Source organism: Quercus lobata, chromosome 4, assembly GCF_001633185.2.
Source record: "Quercus lobata isolate SW786 chromosome 4, ValleyOak3.0 Primary Assembly, whole genome shotgun sequence".
NCBI classification, from domain to species: domain Eukaryota; kingdom Viridiplantae; phylum Streptophyta; class Magnoliopsida; order Fagales; family Fagaceae; genus Quercus; species Quercus lobata.
In genome coordinates this window covers 62,946,755-62,965,453 of record NC_044907.1, presented here as the reverse complement: position 1 = coordinate 62,965,453, position 18,699 = coordinate 62,946,755, and the positions used below count along the sequence as shown (strand labels likewise).

The window sequence follows — 18,699 nt, the reverse complement described above, 5'->3', positions numbered from 1 at the left end:
CCGAAGCACATCCGCAACTAACTGCGGTGTGATAGAAATGCGCGTACCTCGAACGCAAGTGAAGAAAAGAGCAACGGACCGATCAATCCCGTGCATGTTGGAGTAGAACTCCTATATAAGCACGAGAAGACAGGTGACCGGGGCATCACACAGTGACTCTCATCCCCTATTGTGAATGACAAAGGGAAGGTCAGTGTCTACAAAATCTGTCAAGATGACTTGGCGTTCCGAATGAATGCCGTGTCTAGAAAAGTTCTCCGAAAATGCCTTAAAGGCATCATCATCATGGAACCGGATATGAGATAAGGTAAGATCAGACGAAGAGGAAGCACCAGAACGAAGAGGGTTCCGGGCTGGAATGGATTTACGCTTAGGTGTCATAGACACGACTAACGTAAACAACAAAGAAGGAGAGAAAGAAAGACAATCAGAAAAGTCCCAAACATTTTCAAATATATCAAATATATTGAAAAGAAGTACGTATGCATGGGAAATGCATAAACATGTGACATGCAAAAGAAATTGCATCATGGGCTAAGCCCAATCTAAACCTATCAGCACACAAACATATAGCACACATCTAAATGCATGGCAAGACCATTATAATGCTAATGTGATGCAATGTATGAGGTTTTAAACACATTTAAGTGAAAACCCAACCCAAAATTTCAATGAAATCTCATCAATTTTGAAAAACCCCAAAAATTTCCAAAAACCCCAAATCCTAGGTTTCAAAACATGAAATGCATGAATGAGAAAGGATTAGAAGCTTACCAAGTGAAGAAAAACTTGAAAAACCTTGGAAAATCCTTGAGAACCAAGATAGGAGTGAGATTGGAGTGTTTTTGGGAGAGAAACAGAGAAGTATCGAGAGAGAGATCAATGGAAATGAGATCCGGATCGCGCAGGGGCTTTATATAGGAAAGCTAGTAAATCTCGACAGATGCAGGTATCGACAGGTATCGAGGGATCTGTCGAGGAGGTGTCGAGGAAATACTCGTCGACAGCTGAGGTGTCAAGGAGGTATCGAGGATCAACACACCAGATTTTAGAATAGAAGCTCGATCGATCCACCAGGTATCGAGAAGCTATCGAGCATACAGACCTAATCTCGATAGATCCACCAGGTATCGAGGTACAGGCGAGATTGCGATAAGAAAAAGCTTAAGGAAGCTTGACAGATAGCCAGCTATCGAGGAGGTGTCGAGCCAGCTTTTAAAAACCGTTTTTCGAGATGTGGAAAACATAAACATGAATGTAATCCAACATGCAACTCAACCAACGATCCAATCAACATATTAAGCTCTTAAAATCATCTCTCAAATGAAAATTTAAGCACACGGATCTCCACAAACACACACACACACATTAAACAAGTCTAACCAATTTTATATTTCAAAAACAAGTCTAGACAGTTTAGTAAGCATACAATAATACATGTAAAACCTTGTGATGACCAAATCACATTGTACCTGCACATGTATCAAGAATAGCAAAGAATATTGCATGTTGTGTGTGAAAAATATCGCAAGATTGCATAAGTGTATGGATGTTATAACGATTTGTGATATGAGAAAATCTTTAACTCACACACAATCATAACTGCTTGATGGGGACTATCACCTTTGAGGTACATCCTATAACTCTCATATCTCCTAGAATACACGCTTGCATTCATATTTAAAGCATTTTTTTATCTTTTTGCTTTTGATTTTTCTTTGCATATTTTTCTTTTAAGCATATCATGCATGGGCTTATTAGAGAGAGAAAAGAAATACTCAATGATATTTGACATTCAAATTTTACTATGCCTAAGGACACAAATGTCATTGATACTGCACTTTTGCTATGCCGAAGCATACAGGTGTCTTATTATGATTGGCGAGTAACAGTGGTGAAATGGTTATTTATGCCTTTCTCTCAGAATTTTTTAGTCCTTCCCGTCAAAAAGAGTGATATGCATGTTAAGTTTAAGAGACAACTTAATCGTACTCATCACAAACACAAGCCACAAAGCTCACTTGCTTAGTTGTGCATAGAAATGCTCATCTAAGTTACAAATGATACAAAGTTTAGAAGAATTTATTTCAATGGCCATCCAAGGTACACAAGTACCGATGTACACAAAACACGCATTATTTTTGTATTTTTCTAATTTTTCAAATTTTTTTTTTTTTTTATAAAGAAAAACAAAACAAAGCAAAAACTGAAAAATAATCAACCAAAAACATGTTAATCAAACAAAGCATAAAAACTAGATGCAAATGCATAAGGAAGAAGGAAAAAGAGAGGAAGATCATCCCATGGAGATAACACCAATGTTTTGACGAAGGAATTCGAAGCGTTTACTGTCAAGAGGTTTGGTAAACAGGTCAGCCTTCTGATCATCGGTGTGAATGAACTCAAGAGTGAGAGTACCATCTTCGACAAGTTCCCTAATGAAATGATATCGAATCTCTATGTGTTTGGTTCTAGAATGTTGAACCGGATTCTTAGAGATATTAATGGCACCGGTATTGTCACAATAGATAGTGAGATGTTCTTGACAGATACCATAATCACGGAGGAGTTTTTGCATCCATAAGAGTTGGGTGCAACAGCTACCAGCAGCAATGTACTCAGCTTCTGCAGTGGATAATGAGATTGAGTTCTGCTTTTTACTCATCCAAGAGACAAGATTATTAACCACATAGAAACAACCCCCTAAAGTACTCTTTCTATCATCAGCATTCCCAGCCTAATCAGCATCAGAGTACCCAGCTAGGACATAACTTGTGTCCTTGCTGTACCACACACCAAACTCAGCAGTGGTTTTGACATACTTTATGATTCTCTTTAAAGCAGTCATATAGGACTCTTTGGGATTAGCCAGATATCTAGCACAAACTCCAACACTGTAACTAATGTCAGGTCTACTAGCAGTAAGGTAAAGAAGACTACCTATCATGCTTCTATAAAGAGAAGGATCAACACTTCTACCTAACAAGTCAACAGTGAGTTTAACATTTAGGCTCATAAGGGTTCTGACAGAACTAGCAGATTTCAAACCAAATTTTTTCACAAGATTCTTAGCATATTTAGATTGAGATAGAAATATACCTGAATCTTGTTGACGAATCTGCAACCCAAGGAAGTGAGTCAGCTTTCCAATCATGCTCATCTCGAACTTTGCCAGCATGAGTTTTGAGAAATCATGAGCAAGTTCATCCTTAGTCAATCCAAAGATGATGTCATTAACATAGACTTTGGCAACTATTAGCTCGCTATCTTCTCTTTTGATGAAAAGAGTCTGATCAGCCTTTCCTCTTGTGAACCCATGTGACACCAAGTATTATGTAAGTCAATTATACCAAGCTCTAGGGGCTTGTTTTAACCCATAGAGTGCTTTCTTGAGGTACAGTACATGATATGGAAAGTGTGGATCAATAAACCCTTTTGGTTGCTCCACATAAATGTCTTCTTTGAGAAATCCATTTAAGAAAGCAGTCTTCACATCCATCTGATAAAGCTTGAACTTTAATTAACAGGCCAGTGCAAGGAGAATTTTGATGGACTCCATACGGGCAACCGGAGCAAATGTCTCATCATAGTCTACTCCTTCCATTTGAGAGTATCCTTGAGCTACAAGCTAAGCCTTGTTCCGAATCACATTGCCCTCCTCATCAGTCTTGTTACAGAATATCCACTTTGTACCAATGATGTGTTCACCCTTCGGTCTAGGTACCAAGGTCCAAACACCATTCCTCTGAAACTGAAGAAGTTCATCATGCATTGCTTCGACCCAACTTTCGTCCTGAAGAGCTTCCTCAACTTTTGTGGGTTCAACCTGTGATAAATAACAAGAATAAGACACAAAGTTAGCAACACATTTATCAACAGTTCGTTTCCTTAATGTGAATTCATTCATATTTCCCACAATATCTTCTGGAGGATGATTTAATTTAACCCTAGATGAAGGTCTTTTCTCTTCATGAGACTCAGAATCTGGTGAAGTGGGTATGTCTACTGAATCTTCCAAAACACTGGGAGTACTTGGAGATGCAGGTTCTTGTTCAATAAGTTCTTGAACTTCATTAGGCTCAGGATGAAGAATTTCTTTGGGTAACTCCTTAATACTTTTCTGAGAACTAGAATTTGAAAACTCATCAATAACAACATTTACTGTCTCCATTATCTTCATAGTTCTCTTGTTGTATACTCGATAAGCCTTGCTTGTGGAGTAGCCCAAAAATATACCTTCATCACTTCTAGAGTCGAACTTTCCTACATTCTCTCTATCCTTGAGGATGAAATAGGTGCTTCCAAAGATCCTGAAGTACTTCACATTCGGCTTCCTTCCTTTCCATAACTCATATGGAGTCTTCTTGGTACCGAGTCTGAAGTACACCCTAATAACTGTATGACAAGCAGTGTTAACAATTTCTCCCTAAAAGTTTCTGGCCAAATCCTTGTTATATAACATGGCTTTGGCCATCTCTTGAATAACTCTGTTCTTTCTTTCTACCACACCATTCTGCTAAGGAGTAATAGGAGCAGAGAATTCTTGAGATATGCCTAATCTCTGGCAAAAGGACTCCATATATGAGTTTTCGAATTCTTTACCATGGTTACTTTGAATTCGATCAATCTTCAGGTTCTTCTCATTCTACAATCTTGTGCATAAGGCTTCAATGTGCTTAAGAGTATCAGACTTGGATCATAAGAGAATGACCCAAGTGTATCTGGTGAAGTCGTCTACTACAACCATGATGTATCTCTTACCACCAAGAGACTCGATTCTAGTTGGACCCATAAGATCCAAATGTAGGAGCTCCAATGGCCTAGACGTAGCTGATGTTTGAGTACTTGGATGCTTAGCTTTTGTCTGTTTCCCAAGTTGACATGGTCCACACACCACATTGTTCATTTTACTAAGCTTCGGTATTCCCAAGACTGATTCATGCTTAGATACAATAGAAAGATGTTTGTAACTAGTATGTCCCATCCGTTGATGCCATAAATCTTCATTTGGCAAACAAATACTGTTGCACACAATATCAGTATCAAGAACCAATCCATAACAGTTGTCTAAAGTGCGAACACCACTTATGAGGTTCTTTTCAGACTCATCCATGACAAGACATTTTCCCTTTGAGAAAAGCACCATGAAGTCTTAATCACATATCTGACTTATGCTTAATAGGTTCACCCTTAGACCTTCTACATAGAGGACATTTGCAATGTCTGTCAGTCCAGGTAGATATATAATTCCCTTTCCTTTAATTTGCGATTTGCTCCCATCATCGAAAGTGACATTGCCACCCTTTTTAGACTCACAGGTCTTGAAAAGAGATCTGTCTCCAGTCATATGTCTTAAGCAACCGCTGTCGAGGTACCACAAACATGTGTCCATAACTTTAAATGCAGATTTCATCATAAAACACACTTCATGTTTAGAAGACAAATCAGTGGGAATGGTGCTTTCTCTCATCTGCCTTTTTTGAGCTAAGCCTTTAATGTTTACTCTTCTTAGACAAACTCTTTGGCACATTTTCATTCTGAGACAGTCTAGTTTCTTCTTAGCCAAACTGAGATCTTTTTCCATAGTCATTATAGGAGAATTCAAATAACTTTTAGACTTATATTTTCTGAAACACTCAATCAAAAAGAGATTAGAAAAACAAGATGTATTTGAAAACATAGATCTCTTCAAGCTGGTTTCAGTCATGACAACAGGGGTCAATGGATCAACACAGTAAAGATTAAACCCTAATCAGAGTGTGCCTACTCTGATACCACTTGATAGGCCACAAATTGAATGACCCCTTGTGATAGAAATTAATTAATTAATTAGCCAAGTTATTAATTAATCAATTTATCATGCAAAGCATGGTAGTACAAACAAATCACCAATAAACTAATTATGCAGCGGAAAATAAATAACACGACGATTTGTTTACGAATGGGGAAAACCTAACGGCAAAAACCCCACCGGGTGATTTTCAGGTCACCACTCCCGAAACTCCACCATTATTACAACAAGCGGTTACAAGTAAAGGAATCCAAGTACCTTACCAACCTACAGTTGAACCCTTACCCCAATACCCAATTGGACTTATTCTGTAGTGACAGTTCCCCTTTCAGATGCACGACTCCCAGTACGTGACTAACCAATTGCGCAGATCCTAGTACGCGACTTCAATCACCAACTAAGAAGGTTGTTGGTTGCAAAGTTCTTCAGTTCATCCACACGATGAAGATCAAGAAGATGTTTGGTCACAAAACCCTACGGTGCACATACACAGCAACTTCTTCAAGAGAAAGAGATGAACTAGGGCAAGAACTTCGTCTCCGGTCACAATTTGCTTGAATAGAGTTTGCTCAAAACTTGTGCAACTTGTGAACACTTTGACGGCCCTTAAACTGATCCTTTTATATGTCTAGGTTTAGGAGAAAAGAAGACCCAAAGACATATTCACGGATTTCAAGAAAATCAGATTGAAATTCTGAAAATTTTAAACCTCGACAGATAGCAGGTGTCGAGTAGTTGTCGAGAAGGTGTCGAGCACACCGAATGAAGAACAGCTTCTTTAAGCTCAATAAATGCAGCTGTCGAGCTTTAATGATTTTGCACTCTGAACTTCTTTTCTTGAACAGACTTGAAAGTTTCAATACTTGATCTTGAAATAAGGTTTCTTGAAGTATTTAAAACATCCTAAATTTACCCAAATACAAGTAAAGTGTGTTTTGTCAAAGGATAAGCCAATTACATAAAATCATAACATATATTCTTAACAAGTGAAACACATATGTCTTAACATCTTCTTAGGAGGTGTAACTTCTAAGGGCTTGACAACCTCACTCACAACCTCACTCACAGGGGGTTCAAAAGAAGATGAAGGAACAAAGATAGTGGAATTGGGTGCAGACACATTGATGCTTTCTACAAAACCTAACCCAGTTTTATGAAAAGGAGACTTTTGAATACTCAGCATATGATCAAGTTTGGAACTAGCAGACCTATTAGATTGTTCTCTAGCAACAGAGAGCTCATGTTCCAAATTCTTAACTTTATCAAGTAAAAGCATGTTCTCAGTCTTCACATTATTCAAAAGTTTAGTAGCATCAAACAATTTAACAAGCAAATTTTTTTTATCTAGCTCAAGAGATGCAATTTTCTTCAAGCCTAATTCAACATTTATAGCATCCTTTGCAGCAACTTTGCAAAGTTTATTGTAGGCTTCTTGAAGATCTGCGTCCTCAGAGAGTTTCCCATCAGAAGAGTTCTCTTTAGCAGATACGCTTTCATTAACTACAGTAATAGCAGTAAAAGCAATGAAGTTTCCATCATCGTCACAACCAAACTCATCATCAGAAACTTCACCATCACTAAGGGTTACAGCCATAACCTTACCCTTAGACTTTAAGTAGGTAGGACATTCAGATTTCATGTGACCATACCCTTGACATCCAAAACACTGAGGACCCATAGAATTATTTAAAGATTGACCTACTTTTTCTCTAGGTTTAGCAGTGTTGTTAACCTTAGTAGGATCATTCTTCCTAAAATTTCTAGGTTCAGCAGTGTTCTTATCTCTTACCCTTCTATTGTTGTTTCTAAGGAAATTCCTAAAGTTCTTGGCAAGGTAAGCAATCTATGTAATAGAGTGCTTATCATCAAATCCACCAACATTGACATCATCAACTGACTTAAGAGCCATTGATTTGGATTTGCTAGTCTTAGGTAGGTCCAACACATAGGATTGAAGAGATCCTACAAGTTCATCAATAGGGATGGAGTCCACATCCTTACTCACAGTGATGGCAATCACCTCGGGTCTAAAATCTTCAGTCAAAGATCTAAGAATCTTCCTAACAATTAGGTTGATCATAGATTTCACCCAAGTTATATGCAGAATTAAAAATATCATTGAGTTTAGCATAGAATTCATCAAAAGATTCATCATCAGACATCCTAATGCTTTCAAATTAAGAAGTTAACTGCTGCAATTTGTTGATTTTGACAGCTTTTGTACCTTCATGCATAGTCTGGAGGATATTCCAAGCAGTATGAGTAACCTCAACATTAGAGATTCTCTTAAATTCCTCCATAGAAACAGCGTTAAAGATAGCATTCATAGCTTTGCTATTGAACGCGGCTGCTTCTTTTTGAGAAGTTTGCCACTCTCTAATAGGAGTAGTGGGCTTCTCCTATCCGTATTCGACAGAGTTCCAGACTCTCTCATCAATTGATTTCAGGAATGTTTTCATCCTTACTTTCCAATAAGCATAGTTATTCCCATCAAAGTGAGGAGGAATAACAAGAGAATGTTCGTGTTCCATGACAACAGGGGTTAAGGATCAGCTCAGTGATCAAAAGATCAACAACAAGAGAGCAACCCGCTTTGATACCACTTGATAGTTTTTAGACCCCTTAAAAACACAATTGGATTAACCTAGGTAATTAGCCAAGTTGTTACTTAGTTCAAATTCCAAATTTAGGTTATCACAATCAAACAATCATATCATGCAAAGTAGCGTAAAGATAAATAACACAATGATATGATCACCTAGGAAACCAAACCGGTAAAAACCTAGGTTAATCCAAATTCCGAAACCACGGACTCCTTCTTTCTTGGATTCTCCAGCAAGTACAAGCACACCCGCTTATGTTTCTTTAAGTTCTTATGGCAGCAACTGAATGATCATCAAGCTCTTGAAGAAATCTCCTTCTTGATAATCCTAAGCTTGTGTAAAGGAAAACTCCTCTCAGATCTCACAAGAGATTTACACAAACAGTAATATGAGCAACACTAAAATGTGGCTAGGGTTTGCCTTATATACCTAGGGCAAAAATACAAAACCCTAAAACGTTTTAAATAAACTAGGACTGAGTTGGAATTCTGCAGAAAACGTATTCTGCCCGAATTTCGATTGATCGAGCCTAAGATTCGATCGATCGAACTAGGCCGAAATGCTTTAATAACTCTGCATCAACTAAAATCCAACTTTACATACATGAACCAACTTTGAGCAAGTCTAAACACAACTAAACATCTTGTTTTGATCATGGTTTGCCAACAATACACATTAGAGTTCTAAATACATAAGATTCTAAGTCTTTAGAACCTAACAAACTCACCTTTATTTGGTTGAGAAGAAAAATAAAAGGATAAAAAAGATAGTTTGTATGAATTTACAGTTTTACCTAATATTACATAAGTGTTTTTAAAGATATCATTAATTTTTCTTTTATGGTACATAAAATAGATACACACAACCATAGCAACCCAGCAACCCTCTCTTTCCCAACAGCCACAACAACCCTCTCTTTCCCAATGGCCATAGCAACCCAGCAAAGAATAAGAAGATGACAAACATCGAACCACCAACTTAGCACCATCCAACCATCACCACCACAACCCATTTCAATAGTTGATAATCCACTACGAAATTGACCCAAAATCAACATCAAATCAAACAATCCATCAGAAAACCCAACTCAAATCAAGCCAAACAAAAATCAAGCTAAACCCATCGGAAAACCCAACTCATAATCAACCCAAACCCAAAGAAAAACTCATCCTAAATCCAAACCAAAATCAATAAAAACCTAATCCAACCCAACGGAAAACCCATATGAAAAACCCAACGGAAATTAGTTGGATCTACTGCCATTGTTGTCGCTTTGCCGCCGATTTACCTTGCTGCCGCCACGAAGTTGCTGCCGCTTTGCCACCGATTTACCTTGCTGCCGCCACCAAGTTGCTGCCGCTTTGCCATTAGTTTGCCTTGCTGCCGCTACCAAATCTTCTGCATGTATGAATTCTAGATTTGAGATATGAGTGAGGAAGAGATTTTGGGGAGAAACAGAGGCAAAGAAGAATTAAGAGAGAGAGAGAGAGAGAGACGATTAGGATGGGAAATAAATATATATTAATGACAGAGATATTTATTAATAAAATAATAATAATAAAATATATTATTTAAATAAATTAGAGTGTATAATAGATATTCTGATGTTGGTGTTTTGTAAAAGTGATTTTGTAAAATAGAAAAAGTATGTTGTTGGTGTAAAATAGACAGAAAAATTTAGCCAGACTGATGCAGTTACTCTTAGAGGGAGAAAAAAATAATTAAACATTATGCCCTCCGGATGCTCCATCAATTCATCCGATCAGTTGGACTTGTAACCTAGTGAATTGGGACCAATCTCTCAAACTTTACCAACTTTTCATCCCAAGAAGGACATCTTAATTATAATCAATGCCTTTTGTTGTTGGTGCGATATCATCAACCGGGTTCATTCCTCAAGAGCTTGACGTTGCTTTGTCTTAGTGAGAACCTATGTGGAAATTTTCTGAGGCTTTTTGTCACACTCCAAACCCAACAATACAGATAGACACGTAACAATGGCCGCATTCTTATAAAGTTTTCACTCTATAAATATGCAAGGCCTTCTGAGCAACTCAAAATTATCCTCAAAGAAAATTTCATCAACAAATCCACAATCATCCTCAATAATGCAATTGTCAAAAGATCTCCAAAGTACTAATAGTAACAACAATCCAAACCTTAAGATTGTTAAACAAAAGATATACTAATTATTACAAGATCATCTTATTTCAAAAATTCATAATCTCCTTTCAAGCGTAAACCTTAAGCAAAAGTCTCAAAACTTGTTATTCTTCATAATCTGAAATTAGAGAGGAAGAGAGGAGGGGGGGGGGGGTGAGTTGACAACTAAATAGGTAACCAAAATCCTAATAAGTTCAATCAAATAAATAGATATATAAAATAATAAGTTATACATAAATCGAATATTTAAATTTGATAAATATATTATAGATGGATTAGAAAATAATCAGTTTTTCATATATCAAAAGCTATAATTTACGATAAGTTCCAAAAACACATAAGCAATTTCAAGGACTAAAAAAAAATCAAATGCTCAAACATAATTTATATTCTTATCAATCTTTTATGACTATAGTCACGCTATATCCTCGTGACTAGGCATTAGATTCATATGAAACTAATTCCGAGCTAACATATATCCCTTATTAGTTGGGTCCAAAAACACGATAAGCTCGTGATACCTCAGATAAAACTAGTTTCGGTACTAATGAAATAACCCCCATTGGCTAGGTATCAGAGTCAAAATATAGTCAAATTGTCCAAAATCATAGTTCAAACAAAAATATATCTCATTCAAATACATATATAAAATCATATATTCAATTATCAAATATATTAAAGACAATTATTTATTCTTTACTTTAAATCAATATCGCTAAAAGAATTAAATAAAATTGTAACAATTGTAAGACAATATTTAGTAGCTAAAATAAAGTAATATAAGCAAAATAAAACCAATTAGGATAAAGTTACTTACCTTAACTAGCTTATCACAAAATAATTTCTCCCTAACACTTCTTCTAAAATTATTGGATATTACCTAAAAAATTTTTTTAAGTACTGTTTATTCAATAATTAAAAAATTTAAAAAATTTATAACGGTAACTAGTTAAAAGGAAAATTATTAAAAATATCCAATAATTTCTCTTTATTATTTCTCCTTGTAAATGACAAAAATAGTATCACAGGAGACTTATCGTGTATTTCAGAACCATCGTTCATTTATATATTTAAATTCTATCTCCTGACCGAGCTTAACAAATAGTTCACTGCTTCTCACACCAAAAATCCGCATAGTCATAATATTATTATTATTTTTTTTTACTTTCTTCTGCTAATAGTTCCCTAGAAATCTATAGAATACATAATGCATATAGGGTCAAAAGTCAATTCGTAAAGGACAACCAGCTGGATCCATTTTTCTTCCTCTATACGTGTGTTTTTTTTTTTTTCCCCCTGCTACCATTAGTTCTTTCGAGACGAGGACAAACAAGTACTGTATCGTAAAAAAATCAAAGCACCTGACACTTACATATACACCACTCTTTTTTCTATTATTTTTTTTAATTGATGACTTGTCAGACTTCAAACCCAGACGAGCTACTAGACTTTTTTGACACCAAGCATATTAAGGGTCCGTTTGAATTGAGCTTATTGTTGCTGAAACTGAAAATTGAAAACTGAAAACACTGTAGCAAAATAATTTTTAAATGTGTGAAAAGTACCGTGGATTCATTTTTAATATTTTTTAATACGTGAACAATGTTGCTACAGTACATAAACAGTACTGCTACAGTGCAAAACAGTAATTTTTGTCCACCAAAGTCAACATATGCGGGCAAAAGAAAAAAAGAAAAAAAAAACAAAGAAAATGCAAAACCAAAACGTGAACGCAGAAAAACGAAGAATCCAAACGCCCTCCAAATCTTGACAGAAACATAGTAATCTATAATTTTTATCCTAGTTAACACAATAAAGAGCATAAAAAAGATTGGGGCCCATTTTATTGTTATTTAAATAATTTGTTACTGTTATTTAAATAATATTTTTTTAATGTTTAAATAAATTGTGTTTTTACACTTTTTTTTTTTCAATTATACATATTTTTTAAAAATATAAATAATATTACTAAAACAACATTATTACACAAGTCTTAAATTTTCGAGATAGACACAACATTATTACACAGTAAGCGTCTGAAATACAGAAAATCTAAATCTAAACCCTTCATTGATTAATTCATTGAATATTTAGATAGTCTCACTATTGGCCAAAAATACGCGCATAAAAATATTATAATTTCATATAAAATTTAGATTTGACGAAGGATGAGATTTCTTAACTTTTACCTCAAGTAAAAAACAAAAACAAAAAAACTTTTACCTCAAGTACGTCGTTAATCTTTTTTTATTTGAATATTCTGAATAGTTATACACTGACTTAATTAACTTATATATATAACTATGGTTTCAACATAATTTTCTAAAATCTCTCTTAATAATATTAACTATAAAATTGACCCCACAAATAGATTTACTTAAATACCCCACCTTTAAAATCTCCCTCTCTTTTTTCTTTCTTCCTTTTTTTCGGGTATTACATTTTTAGCATTGGCGTCCGCAATTAGAACTTTGATAGTTATGTCTTTGCAACTTCGTATTACAAAGAACCTCACCTCCACAAGGCGCTCAACATGGGATTGGAGATATGGAGGAGGAGGGAAAGTCATTTAACACGTTCATACACATGCAACTCATACTCCATCAGGCTTCTTTGGTTGACAGTTCAGCCAAATTGGATCACATTGCAAGTAATTTGAATCTTTGGAGTTAAATTTGGTATAATTTTAATTTTAGTGCCTGAAATTTCAAAAAGTTCAGTTTTGTTCTTGAAATTTCAAAAAGACATTGTAAGGACACAATTCTCTGGCGGCCCAATAAGGATGTTGGGCTCGCGTATGAAAGATCCCTCACAATATGATTTGTAGAGAGTGGGCTTAAAAAGCTAGCCGCTGGTCACGGGGCGATGTCCGATCCTGGTTTTAGAGGAATTCAGGCAGAAAAAGGAGTTGGGCTTGAACATTTAAGCCCTAAGATGTCGCACCCTATGGGGTGGGACTCCTCGGAGTTGATCCGAGGACCATTGAGGCCTTTTCCCGGTTATCCAACGACGGACTTTCTTCAGTGAAGTCCGGTGTTTGTTGAGATGTTCTCTCCCATGTGATCCTTCTCTTTTTAGGGGTGGGCCGGGATCCCCTTTAGATTTACTTACTTTCTTCTTTTATACTCGTCCGTGTTGATTGTCCTTCGTCCACGTGTAGGGTCAATCTATACAAGACTGATATTTGTCCCATCAGTCTAATCCCAGAATTGTTGGGTATGGTTGATAAGGCTGCAGAGTACGGCTCTGTCATGTGTTGGGTCTTATCTGGAGGGGTAGTAAGGATAACTTCCCCAAGATATTTTGGATTTCCTCACGAATTCGTCCCTATACCTGTTTTACCCCTTTATTTCGGTGGGATTCAGGATCTGCCGAGGACTGAACCGTCCTCGGCTGCCTCCCAAAAATTGTTTTGTGCTGTGTATTGTAGAACTTGGGCCACAGCTCTCCTCGGATTGGGCCTTCAGACTTCCCAGGAGCAATTGGGCTTGGCCCTTAAATTATTGGGCCCCACAGACATATTCAGTATTTTCAGCCATTCTAATTTTGTTTAAGATAAATTCAAATTTTCAACAAACTTTTAAGTTTTAACCATCCTTTTTTTTTTATTTTTTTTATTTTTTTTATTATCTGAGATATAAATCTTACTCCAGTTTGATGTATCTTAAATAGTATAGGGGTGTTTGTTGCTGTTGTTTAAATAACATTTTTTAGTATTTAAACAATATTACATGTATTTTTATATATTTTTCCACCTACACTATTTCCTTAAAACAACAACGTTATTAAAAATCCCTTACCAAACAGTAGTATATTTCATAGGTAAAATGATCTAATTATACTATGCCATTTTGGGATGCGAAGCAGAAAGAGAAGCAAAGACCTGGATGTACCTCTGGCACTTCCCCATGGGGGAATGTTCAGGTTCAATCGAACTGTTACATATGTATGTGTCATTTTTACTGTACCACAATAAAAAACCTAAAATAGAGAGAAATATTCCACAAAATATTGCAAGGTCAAGCCCATTTGGCCAAGAGAGACATAAGACCAGCCCCTAGAAGAAGTGATACGTTTACTCCTATTTGAAGCCTTGCATTGCTTTGCACCCTTGGATTCATAAAATCAGCCGCAAGAAGATCTACAAGTGCCATATAGATTAAGATCCCAGCCGATGCCGCATTAAAAATCCCTTCAAAAATTAGAGCATTGGGGCTGTTCTCATTGTAAACACTAGATATTCCTATTCCAATTGCAATCCCAACTGGGGTTGTAAGAGAGAAGAACATTGCCATAACTACAACAGCTCTGTTCTGAAATTTTGCCTATAAATGCACACGAGTAAAAGGACATGCATGTTATACGGATTAATTTAATACACCAACTACCATGGTACTCTTTTTCTTGAAAAGATTCCACTAATAATGCAGTCATTAATAGTACAATTAACAGATTAACAAGCAAAATAGTATTCTTTAAGAATGTTCACAGGTTACTTGCAATATTGATAGTTTGTTGTGGACAACATAATTTCTGTTTAGGTTGGATAGCTAATAATTTTCAACTAAGGAAATCACGATCGGTCTTCATCATTCATTATCAACATTTGAATTTATATAACATGGGCTCCTAAAGTCTAGTTTCATCAAAGATAAAATCAACTTCTTAAAAATTATCAATGAAACTGATCATATAATTAATAAAATACATCCCTATCATTACTAATTCAATACTTATAAAAATAAAATAGACTTAGGTGCAGTTTGGATCCACGTTTGCTGCGTCCACGTTTGCTGCAATGCGCGTTTCAGCTTTTTTTTTTTTTTTTTTTTTTTTTTTTGCTTTTGCTTTCAGCCGCAAATGTTGACTTTTCAACCGTGAACAGTGCACACTTTTTAACAACTTTTTCATTAAAAATGGGTCTCATGGCACTATTAATACATTTAAAAATTATTTTATTACAGTATTTTCAGTTTTCAGTTTTCAATTTTAGCAAAATAAGTTCTATTAAACGTACTCTTAGTACCAAAGTCATGTGAAATATTTTTTTCTTTTTCTCTTTTTTTAGCAAGAGTCATGTGAAATAAAAGTAAGGCATTTTGCAAGACACTTGTAAAATACTTCCTGCCAAATATGAGCTGAAAACTTTGACAAACGAACTTATTCAATGTTATTCAAAAGTTGGATGAAAGTCAACAAAAACCAATAACCAAACTGAAAATTTGTTTCTTTAAAGCGAATAATTAGATTAAGTTATATAATTAGGAAAGGAATAATTGGTATATATACACTGTGATATTACCTGAGAGATGCATCCACCAAGTCCCATGCCCTCAAAAAATTGATGAAAGGTCAGTGCAGCTACAAGAGGCCTTATTGTTTTGGGACTCTCAGAAGCACCCAGAGAAATTCCAATTATGACTGAATGTACCACAATCCCCAACTCTAAAACCTAATGTAATAAGAAGCATAATTAAACACTAATTATTCCATGATCAAAATCAATACTTAATAGCATAAAATGATAGGAGCATCTCCAATAGATTAGCCAAAGTCCTTTTTTGGAGAACAAACCCAAAAAATAAGCTCCAACCTATTCTCTAAAAGCAAAACTTTTCCAAATTTTTTTTGAAGTTGCTACAGTACGTAGCAACTCAAAACCATTTTTCTCACTTCAAATAATCTACACTTGAATAAATCTGAATAAAAAATTTTGCACAGTAAATTAAAATTTCAGCATTTATCTCAACATCAACGGCTAGTCAACTATAAATACACCAAAACACAATACAAACAAAATACAAAATGCAATCTAATCACAGAACACAATATTTCTCATAAAACTAATAAAATTAGAACAAATTTATAAAAATTAAAAAATATATATATGGTCCACAATATCTGGAGAGGACAAAAGACGAAGACTATTTTTCTTTCCCCTGGTCGAGCACAGTGGTGATTTCCCCTATATGTAATGAGAAGATGATGGCATGTTTTAGTGTTTTTAGCCCAAGAGGTAGAAAATGAAAAGCAAAACTGAAGATAGAGAGGAGAAGTGGGGATACGTGTGGGAGAGGAGAAAAAACAAGAGAAAAAGGAAAACCCTGTGGATAGAAAAAAAAAAAAAAATGAAGAGAGAATAAAAAATGAAATAAAGAAATAAAATATTAAAATTGAGAAAGGTTATCACAATTATTTTACAATAAATTTTAAGCAGGTTTTTATTGTTTTTTTATTGACCATTATGCTTGAGAAAAAAATAATTTTAATGTTGGGTTCAAATTAAAACTCATAATAACTTATTACATAAGAACATAACACTTTTCATTAAAATTAAATGATCCTACGACTCACTATATCATTGTCATAAGTGCTACACAAGATTTGTTAAAAAATATCACCAAAAAATTTAAATATATATTTTTTTTATACAAGATAGAATTCTACTCTAACCTAATCTAAGTGTATATGTATGTGAAACTCTCTCTTGAAAGCTTAAACCTCAACTCTTGCCCCCTACACTCTACAAGCACATATACTTTTAGAGTGACCATCACATCAAAATAGTGCAGTGGTAAAATCCAAATGGCCACTAGTATAATTTCCAAGGAAAATCGGTGAACACATTATATATTTTTACTTTCTGCTTTGTGCCAAAAAAAATCTCAAATAATTCATCAAAAAAAAAAAAAAAAAATCTCAAGTACGGTACCCAGAAAAACACAGACAGAAACACACCCAAAAAAAAAAAACCAGAATAAAATAACAACACAATTATAAAATTTGAAGCTTCCTACTATTTGATGAAATTTTTTATTTATCCAAACAAACTAAATGGGCTGAAAATACTGTTGGTACTATATTTAAATGATTAATTCATTACAGAGAATATAATCTTTTAACCGTAATTCTAACAAAAATTATAGCAAATCAACCAAAAACAGGAAGAATCGAATCACCTGTGATATAACGCGATGCCGAATAAGGTCTGATGAAGCCGAGTTATCAACAAAGGAATTGGAACCATGAGCATGACCATGAGTAGCATGTGTGTGAACGTGTAAGTGGCCCTCATGCTCTCCTTCCATCTCCACATCTCCAACCCCGTTTTGAGCAGCCTGGTTGGAGTGAGACTTCCTATAATACGAAGTGGCAAAGGCATCAACCATCAAAGTCCCGATGGCGGATACCATCGCCACGAACCCCGTGAATGGAAAATCCTGCCACGGGCTGTCACTCAGACACGGCGATGTCAAGCTCTCGAAAGCATCCGGGAGAACATGGATGAACCCGGTCGATAATATCACGCCGGCAGCAAAGGCCTTGATGATGAAGAAGATGTCCTTCTCGGGACGCAAAGCTGGTATGGTCTTTCCAAGGATTGGAATACAAACCCCAATTGCACCCGCTACAAGAATGGAAGCAATAGCAGCTAGTTTATATTTGAGAGCTTGGGTTTTGTCACGTCCTTCATCCTCGGTGTCACATGTGCAATCTCCGAAAGCTGAGTAAGGGAGTAGGAGGAAAACGCAAAAGAGTGTGAGGAGAAGAAGTTGAAGCTTGGCCATTGTGTGAAGGAATTAGAGAGAAAAATGAAAATGGTGTGAGGGGTTTGTGTGCGAGTGTGAATCAGAGAATGTGTAAAAAAGAAAAAGAAAACAGTTCCTTGAAAAGAAAAGTACGATTTGATGTCCCATAATTTGACTAGGCTCCTTTGTCTTTGTCCTGTTTAGTATGTTGACTTCTCATAGCATTTGGAAAAGAAAACTCATAAAGTAATGTTATTAGTTTCTGCTAATATGATTGTTAATGGTCAAGAAATAATGAGCTCATTCCACTCACGATGAGAAAGAGAGAGGAGTTAATAAGTTTATAATATTTTAATAATAAATTATAAATAATTAATTATTACTGTTTTTAATTTAAATCTATCATTAAAATTATTTTTTTATCTTATTAATAATAATTCCTAACAATCTATCATATAAAATTAATTATACAAATATTGTAAATATAATATCTCTTCTAAAAATTAAGAAGTAGATTCTTTCCTATCGTTCAAGAAGCAGATTTGTAATTTCCGAATGTCTTTTTTTTTTTTTTTAATAACGAAGGTGACGGAGAAATCGAATTTTGAATTTA

The 18,699-nt window shown here is 35.3% G+C and overlaps 2 protein-coding genes across 2 annotated transcripts; both read right to left on the bottom strand.

Moving 5' to 3' along the window:
• Positions 1–2,737: 2,737 nt before the first annotated feature.
• LOC115985564 lies at positions 2,738–3,499 on the bottom strand. The gene is made up of 4 exons (XM_031108502.1): positions 3,399–3,499; positions 3,100–3,305; positions 2,941–2,979; positions 2,738–2,856 (listed from the first exon to the last, which is right to left on the bottom strand). The coding sequence occupies exons 1-4, from the start codon at positions 3,497–3,499 to the stop codon at positions 2,738–2,740; spliced, it is 465 nt and encodes a 154-aa protein (XP_030964362.1).
• A 10,840-nt stretch (positions 3,500–14,339) lies between these two features.
• Positions 14,340–18,192, bottom strand: LOC115986829 (zinc transporter 8-like). The gene is made up of 3 exons (XM_031110162.1): positions 17,517–18,192; positions 15,860–16,009; positions 14,340–14,882 (listed from the first exon to the last, which is right to left on the bottom strand). Exons 1-3 carry the CDS (start codon positions 18,123–18,125, stop codon positions 14,577–14,579), a joined length of 1,065 nt encoding a protein of 354 aa, XP_030966022.1. The 5' UTR covers positions 18,126–18,192; the 3' UTR covers positions 14,340–14,576.
• Positions 18,193–18,699: the final 507 nt, after the last annotated feature.

What these genes read in the sequence shown, in the direction of transcription:
- LOC115985564 (XM_031108502.1), bottom strand. Translation starts at nt 3,499, where the DNA reads ATGGATGTGAAGACTGCTTTCTTAAATGGATTTCTCAAAGAAGACATT. An exon ending in GATTCGTCAACAAGATTCAG is followed by an intron (nt 2,980 to 3,099) that starts GTATATTTCTAT and finishes TTGACTTGTTAG; the next exon opens with GTAGAAGTGTTGATCCTTCT. An exon ending in TCTTTATAGAAGCATGATAG is followed by an intron (nt 2,857 to 2,940) that starts GTAGTCTTCTTT and finishes CTAATCCCAAAG; the next exon opens with AGTCCTATATGACTGCTTTA.
- LOC115986829 (XM_031110162.1), bottom strand. Translation starts at nt 18,125, where the DNA reads ATGGCCAAGCTTCAACTTCTTCTCCTCACACTCTTTTGCGTTTTCCTC. An exon ending in GGCATCGCGTTATATCACAG is followed by an intron (nt 16,010 to 17,516) that starts GTGATTCGATTC and finishes TTATTACATTAG; the next exon opens with GTTTTAGAGTTGGGGATTGT. An exon ending in TTGGTGGATGCATCTCTCAG is followed by an intron (nt 14,883 to 15,859) that starts GTAATATCACAG and finishes GTGCATTTATAG; the next exon opens with GCAAAATTTCAGAACAGAGC.